The sequence below is a fragment of the Apteryx rowi genome, unplaced genomic scaffold (assembly GCF_003343035.1).
Source record: "Apteryx rowi isolate R43461 unplaced genomic scaffold, aptRow1 scaffold_43, whole genome shotgun sequence".
Taxonomy (NCBI): Eukaryota; Metazoa; Chordata; class Aves; order Apterygiformes; family Apterygidae; genus Apteryx; species Apteryx rowi.
Genome location: NW_020450683.1, coordinates 2787858 through 2798984, shown reverse-complemented (window position 1 = coordinate 2798984; position 11127 = coordinate 2787858). Strand labels below are relative to the sequence as shown.

The following is an 11127-nucleotide window of genomic DNA, read 5'->3' as shown; positions in this document are numbered from 1 at the left end:
CTCGCTTCTCCCCGCCCAGGTGACCCGCCGCCGCTCTCCGGAGTCGCCTCCCGCGCGCGCCGGCCCCCGGCCGAGGATGCCGCTCGCCGCCGGCCGCCGCCGCTCATCTGTTGCTGCCTGACCGCGCTGCCCCGGCGCGCAGCCCAGCCCGGCGCAGCCTCCGCCGATGGATGCGGCAGCCCCCGCCGCCCGCCCGCCCGGAGCCACCCCGCTTCCCATTGTGCCGGGAATTATTCCGGAGCTCCGTGGCTGGTAAACCCCCATCTTGCCCGAGGCTGGAGGCTCCTGATGAATATGCAGCACCCCCCCCGGCTCATCTCTCCCGTTAGCCTCCCGTTCCCCACCGCGGCGCCGGGCAGCGCTGCCTCCTAGAGCTCCGGACTTTGGGCTGCTTTGCGCTCTCCGCCGCCGCCTCTGCACCTCGAGGATCCGGGCGCACGGACCGGCGTCCCCCCTCCCCGCCCCCCTTCCCTCCTCTTCCCCTTCACCCCCCACCCCCCCGCCTGCCTCGGAGCCCTTCCTCACACTCCTCTCCCTCTGTTTTTGGGTGGAAATCGACAGTAACTCCGGGGGGGCGGGGAGGGGGGGAGGACCATGGAAGAAAAGCTCCAGGCGCATCAGGTAGAGATCGACCCGGATTTTGAACCCCAGAGCCGGCCCCGGTCGTGCACCTGGCCTCTCCCCCACCCCGACTTCCCGGCGGAGGAGGAGGATGGGGGCGCGGCGGGCGGCCCCCCGGCGCTGGCGGCCGGCGGCGCGGAGGGCGCCGAGAACGCGGCGGCCCCGGCGGAGCGCAGAGCCGCCGCGGCGCTGCCGCCGCCCGGCGCCGATGTTGGACAGCTCCGCAAGGCCAAGACCTCGCGCAGGAACGCCTGGGGCAACCTCTCCTACGCCGACCTCATCACCAAAGCCATCGAGAGCTCCCCGGAGAAGCGGCTCACCCTCTCGCAGATCTACGACTGGATGGTCCGATACGTCCCCTACTTTAAGGATAAAGGAGACAGCAACAGCTCCGCCGGCTGGAAGGTACCTGCCCCCCTGTCCCTGCCCCGGCCCCGTCGCGCAACTTTCCCCCGCTCCCGGAGGCGCCCCGCGGGCTGCCCCTGCCCCCGGTGGCTTCCCCGCGCCGCAGCCCTCGCGGGGCGTTTCGGGGTGGTGGGCGAGCTGGGACCCCCTGCTTTCCTCGCGGCTGGGGGAAAGGGAGCCGGTCAAGTTTTGGGGACAGGTGCGGTGCTGCGTTGTGCGGGCGAGCGGGGGGGTGAGCTTGGCCCCGATTCACCTGCTCGCGCCACCGTTGGGGCTGCGCTCCGGCTCAGCGGCGTGCCGGTCCCCGGAGCCCCGTGCCCGGATCCTCCCCAGGGTGAGGGGGATCGCGCCTCCCACTCTGCCGGCAGCGCTGGCGGGCTGGGTAGTGGGGACTGCGTGGAGAGGGTGGCTGTGGCTGCCTCTCCTTCTGGCATGTGAGCACCAGAACATTATGAATGACAATCCTGCTGCCACGGCTCTGCCCGTCCGTGTATGCGGGAAGCCCTGCCAGCAGCACAGTGTGGGTACCCCGAGCTGTCCCAGGCGTCGGGGCTTGGGAGTCCCGGTGCCGTGCCTGGGAAGACAGCTGGAGGAAGGGCTTTCCCCAAACAGGTGGCTCGTGGCTGGCGTCTGCACAGTTGTGCTCTGCGTCTCTCTGTCCCAGCTTTGAAGGCTCTTTCCCTGCCCCAGCCTTCCCTGGCGCTGCGTCCCCCTTCCTGGGGGCACATACATAGCCTGCTTGGCTCCACATTCAGTTTTCCCAGCTCTGCTCCAGGCTGGTGCTGTTGGTTTGTTAGAGATCCCTGGTAGCAGCGATAATTGCCCCTCTTGCTTGGCTTGTACTGGGGCTGTGTTACACCGACCCTCCTGGAGATGGGAGAGAGCAGGGAGGCCACCCGGAGCTGAGCCGGGCTTGGACCGTGCTGGCCGCAGTGAGCCCTTACCTCTCTAACCGGCACTTACTCGGCTCCCAGTAGCGACACGAGGAAGGGGGAGAGATTGCCTTGTGTCCAGATGGTGTCAGTAAAAAGGAGACGGTTTCTCTTAAGCCCTCCCCTAAGCCCTGTCACCTCCAGTGTGATTAGCGTGTGTAACGAGGCTTGTGGCCTCTAATAGTGGCCTGCTGTGATGGACGGGCCGACCTCTGTCCTGGCACGGTGTTTCCTGGTCTCCCTCACAGTCAGTCCAATCTGGCCTGCTCAGGGTCCTTGTCTGGTTGTACACGGGGCTGCCCTGGCTCCCCAYTATGTCCCCAGTGCTCCTGGGGGAGGAAGGGACACTGGTCTCTCCGTCTGTCTGCCTGTGGCACCTGTGGCTGGGGTTGTAGGAGCTGGTATTGCAGGTGGTTGTGTGGAGGTTGGGCATTCTCTCTGCAGAGAGATAAGTGACTTGCCCTGGATTGTACTGGGTGGGCAGGAAGGGAGCTGGTGGCACTGGAGTCCCTCTGCAGTGATTTCCTCACTCTGGAGCGCGGGGAGTGTCAAGACCTGTGGAGAAGGCAGGGATAAGGCAGCTGATGTGGGGGTCAGTCAGACCTTCACCTCTGGAGAGACCTGTATGGCCTTGGGCATGTGCTGCAGGAGAAGGGTCTCCCCAAGGCTCATGCCCTTCGGTGACTGCTTGTGAGGCACACTGATGGAGTTGGGGGGGATGCGAAGTGGGCTCTGGGGGCACAGGTACGCAGCRGAGATGTTTGTCAGGGCTCTGGACTGGTGGCCAGGAGCACTGGGGTGCCTTCGGGTGAGGAGCGAAGGGATTCCCTGGCAATCCCATGCCCAGCTCTCTGCCGTATGGTGTCACTGGGGTTGTGGAGTGCTTGGGGATCTCCTGTGCTGGGTGTCCCCGGAGGGCAGCCTGGGGGAACAAGGGCAAGGGGACAGTGCTGTGAGCAGCAGCAAGTTTGCGCACCGAGCTCTAGCTGGGAAGAAGCAGGGATGGGTGAGTTTATGCTTTTCATGGTATGCTGGCACCAACCTGGCACATGGGAGAGACCAACAAAGCTTTTCTCCCAGGTGGTAAGATCCCTGGCCCAGGGCAGCACAGGCTGGCAGCTGGGTTGGGAGGCTGGCACAAACGTGACATCCTTATCACATGTGAGTGCCAGGGTTTGAGCCTCCAGTGGTTTGCAGGGTGGAGGAGTGACTGGTGTCCTCTGGGAATATGAGGGCTGTGGTGGGGACACTTGGCAAAGCATGTGTATATATATGTATATGTGTACATGTATGTGCAAGGTGGCACAGGCTTCCCACTCTACACACACCAGCAAGGGCAGTGACTTTTGGCCTTCGGGCAAGGACAGGCTTTGAAGCTAGCTTTGCCTTCCTGGATCAGTCCTTGGAAGTGGTGACCCTCAAGGGCTTCCCTTCTGGAAAGCAGGAATGACCATACCCGGTTTGGCCCATCACCTGGGTATCCCCTACCTCGGCTCTCTGCCACCAGGGACTGCCAGCTCCCGAGCCAACACCCTCTCACACTGGAGCCTCCACCAGGGAGCGTGTGGGAGCAATACAGGTTCTTCAGCTCTGTCCCTTGCCCCCCACGCCATTCCTGAGTGTCCCTTGTTCCTTGGGGTAGGGGTGGTGTCTGGCATGTGTCTGCACAGCACTGAGTACCTGCACTGCCCGATGTGCACTTTAATACCAACGGAGCTGCATGGAGTACTGCAGTTTTCATGAYGGGGCGACGTTAAAGGAGGTGGGACATAGGAAGGGTACAACACCAGGGGATGTGTGGGCAAGCTGGGAAGGTGAAACAGGGGTGGCACCTCTCTGCAGAGCACCATGACGTTGTCAGGGCAAGGAGGTGGCGACACCTGTGGGGCCATGGAGAGGCTGGAGGCATGGGGAGACCAGGGTCRTGGCCTGCTTCATGGTGTGTAGTGTATGCAGGCCAGAGGAAAGGCTCAAGGTCCAAATGCTGTTGGGCACAAAGGGTTATTTGCACAGGCAGCTTGCTCAGACAGGTTCATCTGGATGCACTCACCAATGATGGAGGCTCTGCAGGATGGCGATGTGATGCTCCCTGTCTCCCTGGCCCTTCTCGAGGAGCCCTGTTTCTGGAACGGAGTGGCTCTGGTGGTGGCCCTGCCTCCCAGGGCTGTGAGCATGTAGCTCCACTGCGCAGACTGGCATTGCTGCAGCAGGTAACAACTTGTTCCCTGCAGCCTCCCTTGTGGTGCCATTCGGACCGTGTCTGAACCCTCCCACCCCAGCACAGTGGTTGGCCAGCACGGGCCCATGCGTGGAGCCGTGGAGCTAATGGGAGGGCTSTGGGCTGCGCTCTTCCCAGGCACTGACGGCTGCTGTGGGTGCCTGATCCCCGTCTGGGCTTGCAGTGTGAGGACTGGTGGCAGCCCAGGGGCAGGAAGCAGTGTGCAGAGCCCCCCCTTTGCTTAACTGATCTCTCTGCTGCTGGCTGGGGACTTGCATGTCAGGGGTTAAACACCACACAGTCTTCTCCTGCCCAGCCAGGACTGGCACAGCCACAGGGCTGTGGCCAGCTCCTCCTTGCCGAAACTGGCTTCCTCCCTGGTCACTAGCATGCGTCCGAAGCATGGGGACAGCAAGGACAGCTCTGCTTCACCTCTCCCCCTCCACAGCTCTGTGTCCCTCCTGGCTGTCCCCTCCCTCCAGCTGTCCCCCTGTCCTGGACTGCACAGGGGTGCCCCCGTTGCGTCCCCTCCCTGGCGGGAGCTCCGCTCCTGGCACAGGGCAGGCTGGCAACTCCACTTCTTGGCAATGTGGTGCTGCGGTAGCACCTGGAGCGCTGGGCAGTCAATTTTGTAGTAACGAGCTGTTTGCAGCTTAAAGAGCCCCTGGAGATCCCACGTCCCTCCTGCCCCAGGCCTGGGAGAAGCATCATGGATTTAAAGTGTTTCATTACCGAGCACAGCAGTGTCGGAGGGTGGTCTCGGGTAATGGGCTSTTCCTTTAATTAGCTCCTTCGAAGCATCCCCATGCTGGGGAGAGCAGGACTGGCGCAGGTTTGAGAGTCAGGCTGGGGGCACAGCTTCCTCCATGAGGAGGTGGCCGAGACCACGCTGCCAGGCACTGCTGGAGCTGCGTCTCCCGATTGGCTCTAACCAGTAGGCAAGACTTTTCCATATCCAGGTGCCCTGCTCAAACGTCAGGGCTGGAGCTCACAGCAGGACCCTGAAGGTCCTGACTGCATCTAACCAAGGATCAGCCCACAGGGTTGCTGTGCCTGTGCCCAGCAGAGGCATGTCTGATGGTGACCTGTCCATCAGGGACTTAGTCCCCTAGGCTGGGGATTTGCCTTATGGAGAGGGAAAGGATGCCAGCGTGGCATGTATTTTGGGGTCAGGCCTCTCTTTCCCCACTGAGATGTGGGTTGCATTATGCTGCTTTCCAGAGAGGTAAACTGAGGCACAGCTTTTAAACAGCCTGGCCATAGTCAGCACTAGGACCAGGATCCAGCAGTCTTGTTTAATAGGTGGGGATTGCTCTGACCAGGAGGCATGCTGCTTCCCCAGTGCCTCCTGGAGGTGCGCAGGGCAGCTCTGGGATAAGCGTGGGGTGGCTTCTTGGGGCTCTCCGTGCCACAGCGGGCTGGGCTGGTGCATTGGGCACGTGCACCGGGAGCTGCTGCTGTTTCCCAATGCAGGGCAGCAGGCGCCCGTGACTGACAGTTCTGCTTAATTAGGGAGTTGTTATTTTATCAGTTCCAAAGCGCTTGAAGTTTTCTGCTCCAGCTCACGCTTTCCACTTGTTAATGGGAAACCAACACCCTCCGTCAAAAAGGCAGCAGCACTGATGCATTTTAAAGGTTCTGCTTGCTCCGGTTTGACATCCAAAATATAACAATCAAGCAATCAGCTGGTGGATGCCTGTTTGATGTGGCTCTGACAGTGCTGAAAACCTTAATTTTCCAGCCCTCCCCTACACCTCCTCCTCCTTTATTTTGCTGGATACACATCATGATGGGCTGCTCCCGAAGCGGCAGGCAGGGTGGCTGCGGGAACCCGGGCTCTGCCAGGCCACGGGCGCCTGGGAGCGCCGTGCACTCGGGCCGAGGGCTGTCACACGACGACCCCGCGATTGGCAGCTTCCCTGTTGCAGGGCAGAATGGAAACAAATGATGCCCTGTTTGTTTCTGCAGCAGGGAGAAAAAGGGGCCCAAAGGGGTGTTTGGATGGGAGCAGGGAGAAAAAGGAGCTGAAAGGGGTGTTTGGGTGGGAGCATGGCCTGCACACCCTGCTCTGTCCCCTGGCAGGCTCTGTCCGGGACCGGTGCATAAGGAAGGACTTCACCTCCCTGTTCTGCGTGGAGATCCCCAAGATATGACCCCATCCCACTATTAGCAAAGGGAGGTAGAGCTGCAATCCTGGCCCRGAACACAGCTGTGCCAGGTGCTGTGCAAACACGGCAAAAATATCCTTTGGGGGAGATGGGCCAGGACTCCGCCTGGCTCTTTCGCTGCCAGTTGATGCCAAGCCCCTGCATTTCACCTCTTAGATCTGGGCTAGCGCATCTGCATGAGACATCGCCCTATGTGGCTAAACAGGCTTGAAACCAGGGCATGAGATAAGTGGGGGGGACTTTCCCCTTGGGGAGGGCAGCTGGGTGCTGGGGAGGGAACAGGCTGTGCCCCGGGTGGGCAGGAGAGCGGTGAAGGGGGAAGCGATGGGGAGGACGGGGTGAGATGGCGTGGCAGGGGCACAGCGGGCTGGCTCCCGTTTGCCCYGGGACTTGGAGCCCGTCCCCGGCTGGAGGGAGCACCGCTGCGCGGTGGCTGCCGCGGTGGGGCCTGGCGGAGCATCCCTGTCCTCTCCATATACGGAGATCTTCCAGCGGCGGAGAGCTCGGCGCTCCCGGAGAGCCCGGCACTTCCGGCCAGGAGCAGGCGAGGGGCGCCGGGGCTGGCCTGCTCCGTATCTCTGGGAGGGGAGCCGCTCGCTCCGCCGCACCCCGTTGTGTCGGCCCTGGGGAAGCCCTTCCGCTTCATCCCGCGAACGAACGGCTCCGGAGAAGCCGCCCTGGCCCCRAGTGCAACGCTGCTGGGTCACTGGGGAGCCCCGACCTGCTCCCGCGGGACGTGGGGTCTCGATGCAGCCTGGGGTTCCCGCCGGATGCGTTGTACCCGTGCCCGCTGAGGCCGTTTGCTGCCGGGTCTGGGCACCGAGGCCCCATCCCTGGGCTTTCCCCGGCTCCGTGCGTGGCGGTGGTGCYGGCAGAGGGACGGGCTGTGCCCGCTGTGCAACGCGCTCCAGTGCTGCTCGCAGCGCTCGGTGAGGCAGGCGCTCAGGGCAGGGCCCGCAAGGGATCCCCCAGGCTGCTCTCCTCCTTCCTGCCTCATTTTTCTCTCTTTTTTCGGAGGTTTTCATCTTCCTTTTCTTCTTCCCCCCCCCCCCCTTCTGGAATTGCTTTTCATGCAGCGCTAACTGCTGAAGTAACACAAACCTGCTAAATGGTCCGGCTTTATGATAGCATAAAAATGATACTACAGCAGTGAGTGGGGCTTTATTAAACCCAAGGGAAAGGCTCCAAATGAACAGCTTGCTCTGCTCTTAGCTCTCCCCCCCCCTTTATTTTTAATAACCACTGGAATATAAACTACAGTTAAGATTCTGCGGACTAGAAGAGCACTTGGAGGCTGTCACTTGCTGTCTCGGTGTGTCCCTGCCGCTGTGCGTGTGTGCCCGTGTGAGTGCATGTGTGTGTGCGCATCCCTCCCTCCCTCTCGCTCTCTGCAGCCCAATGCTGTGACGCGAGTGCCAGATTCCCGGGCTGGGGAATGGATTTCCTGGTGTTTGGATTTGTACTGAAAAAGCCTTGTAAATATTTTGCACGGACTCCAGTGCTCTGGCGGATCAGGCCAGGCTCGACATAGGAGCAGCCTGAAGCTCTTGGAGCCCCGGGAATTCCTTGGCCCAGATCTCTTTGGCGATGGGATCCTCGCTGGGATGCTCCCGGCTGGGAATGACTGTCGTGCTTGGGAGCCTGGCAGCATGTGGTCGCCAGTGATTTCAGAGCAGGGTTTTATGCCTGGCTCCTGATTTTGCCATGCTCTCAGGGAGGCAGCGAGCAGGAAAGGGCCGAATCTCCCCTCCTTCCTTCCCTCCRCCTCGTGCAGCCGAGCTACAAACCTTGGGAGCGTCGCAGGCTGCACTTGCTTCTCCACCCATGCGGGGCTTGGCAGGCGTGACTGAGGCCGGACTTGCAACGGCTCCTTCTCGTAGCAGGGCTGGTGCCGGGGCACCGCTGCCTGTGCCCTCCGGGCCTTGGCCGAGGGAGAAGTTTCCTCAGTAAGACGCGGAGGACACGGGAGAACAGACCTGGGGGCGACAGGATGCAGAGGAGAAACCTGCTAGTGGACGGCTGGAGCTGGGATGAGCAGAGGGGACCATGGTGCAGCGGGGACGGAGGCCAGAGCAGGGCCTTTGCACTGGACCCCTGGCTCTGACCAGCTGCTGATGCTCCGAGGGAGCGAGGCTCTTTTGGGCTCTCGGTTTGGTGAAAACCCTGGGGACTGTTGTGGTTGATTGCCCGTAGGAAAGCTCACAGGCGGTGACCGAGGTGTGTGGAGGCAAGGGCAGGGCCAGTGTGTTTCTGTTGCCTCGATGCAGCTTTTGGGCCCATCCAGGGAGCGGGTGGAGGGCTCTGCCCAGGGCTCTCCGGGTACCACAGCCCCGGGGTTGCCCCTTTTCCCTGTGCTCCCTCCTTATCCTCAACCCTCGCATGGGGCTGTTTGGAGGCATGATTTGGCCCCCGGCCCCAGACTGACCCCGCCACCCCAGAGTCTTCTGTCCTGAGCCCTTGCATCTCTTGCATTTGCCCTTGGGTCTCCCGCGGGCAACCCCCTGGCCGTGGATAAGCTGGAGAGCCAGGCAGGGCTCTGCGTGGGGTCTCTCCCTGCCCTCCTACCCCCGGCTGTGCCCCTTTCCCTGCCGTCCGGCCTGCAGGGAGGTGCCCAGGCAGCTGCTTTTCCTCCTTCCCTCCCTGGACCCATTGACGGRGGCTCTCCAGTCCCCGATCGCATTACTTTTAATTAGCCAGACACTTCACGTCCGCTCCTCTCTCCTGCTGAAGGTGCCTGATTAGTGCCGAGGTGAAAGGCACTTTAGGTTACGGAAGGACACTTGGAATGGCTTGCCTGTCTGCTGCTGAAGCTCATTTTGGACAGCATCTGTTCATTATTATGTGTTGTCTTGGCGGCGCGCCAGCAAGGAGAACTGAAAGCACGGCACAAAGATTGCTTTCACCCGCCGGAGGAGGAGGCAGCCCGCGCTGGGAGGGGGGCACAGCCGGAGCGCCGCGGCACCCAGCTGCCGGCGCGGGAGCGGGGACCCCGGGCGCCCCCTTCGCTCCCAGCGGGGATGCCGAGCCCCAGAGCCGGGGCAGCCTTCGCCGTSCCCTGCTCCGTCTTGGCCGCGGGGCGTCCTGTCCCCCAGGCCTGGTGCGGGCTCGGGGGGAGGCCGCCCCGGAGCGGCATGACCGGGATGAGATGTCGGCGATCGCTTGTGATGGGGCGGTCTGCGCAGCCCTTTTTCCAAGGGCGGCATGTCTTTCCCTGCCCCAGCACCCAGCTACCAGCCAGGCCCCCCAGGCGGTGCCCGGGGGCTGCGTGCCATGCGGGTGCTGGGTGGGATTCTCCCCAGCGTGGCAGCCGGAGGGCTCCGGGGGTGCTGCCCGCTGGCCCTCCGGGCACGGGTACCAGGGGTTACCGCCCATCTCCGCAGCCGGCTGCCTCTGGCACTTTGTTCCCGCAGATGTAGCAGAGACGGAGCCTGGCTTGCTGCTCCCCCGGGGCCTGCGTGACATGGAGGAGGTTTCCCAGGCAGCGCCGGGTGCTGCCGGCCTGGGCACGCGAGGGGGGGATGGCAGGACAGGCACACTCACGGCGGCTCTGCCGGCCGTGCTCCCTGGTGCGGAGCAGTCCTCGCCTCCGCCTGCCCGGGGGCCGCGGGACTGGGCAGAGCATCGCCGGGGCGCRAGGTCCGATGCCGCAGGAAGCGGAGGTGCTGACCTTGGCATCTGAGCGCGCCTYGCGGGGCCCCGCTCTGCCGCCACGTCCCTCCTCTGCCAGGTGCCCCCGTACCTTTCCCGGCAACGTGGGCACTGGGGACTCAGCCTAGATCAGGTCATAGCACGTGCGAATGTGCAGACCAGCACACCCGGTCCAGTCGTGCGTTCATACAGCACCGTGCACGCACGTGGCTGCCACGGCACTGTCTGCCCTGTGCGCAGGGACTTGTGTCCCTTCTTAATTTGCACGTGTGGACTTGCATTTGTATGCGTGTGCATCGAGGGCACCAGGGTGCCGTCGGTGCACACACTGCACGGTCGTGCTCTGTGCTAACACGTTGTCCCTCAGCAGTGTGCAGACGCATGCACAGAGCTCGTCACGTGTTGGCATTTGCACTGGTGCGTGCACACGTGCACTCACACTCGCACGCTGCATTCAGATGTGCGCACCCCAGTGCAAAGCCAGACCGGGGAAAGGCTGTGGGACGGCAGCCGCTCGCCTTCCCTTAAACTCAGACCAGGCTCGACTCATCCTGCTCCCCGGCCTTCCTCAAAGCAGTGGGGCTGGCAGGGAGAGTCCCGGCGTTGGYGGGGGGCCGGGGAGGGAAGAAGGGGCCTTTCTGCAGAGCGGCGGGTATCAAAGGGGCTGCAGCGCTCGGGTGCTTTTGAAGACGTGACCGTGGCTTGGCGCGCGGGGGGAGCCCCAGCCGAGGAGCCCAGCAGACACCTTTGATTTGCTGGGGGGAAAAAAAAAAAGGGAAAAAAAAAGAAAAAAAAAGCGAGGGTTGTTAGAAGCCGCCTGCCACCTGGCGCAGTGCCAGCCCGGGGACGCTCCGACGCAGACATGCCAAGCTGTAATTGCAGACAGACTCATTTCAAGAGACGAGACGGTTATTTTTAACTCGCGCTAAGGTAATGCACTGATCTCCAGCCTGTTGGTTCAAAAGTTCACGCACCCCCTCCCTCCCCACCGCCAGCAGCTCGCCCACCCCAAACCGGTGCCCCCGGCGGCGCAGCCTGGCTCCAGGCGCCTTCCCGGGAAGCCCCCGGCCCGCAACCCGCGGCCAGGCGGCCTCATCCTCTTCAGAGCCGCCTTTGTTGCCTCCCGGGAGCCTGG

At 62.8% G+C, this 11127-nt stretch overlaps 1 protein-coding gene across 1 annotated transcript in view; it reads left to right on the top strand.

The window, feature by feature from the left end:
- Positions 1 to 594: 594 nt before the first annotated feature.
- The window catches only part of FOXO6 (forkhead box O6), a 49080-nt gene continuing 38547 nt past the window's right edge, over positions 595 to 11127 (top strand). Inside the window, exon 1 of the mRNA XM_026076359.1 lies at positions 595 to 1026. Coding sequence (XP_025932144.1) covers positions 595 to 1026 — 432 coding nt within the window. The remainder of the gene's footprint in view (positions 1027 to 11127) is intronic.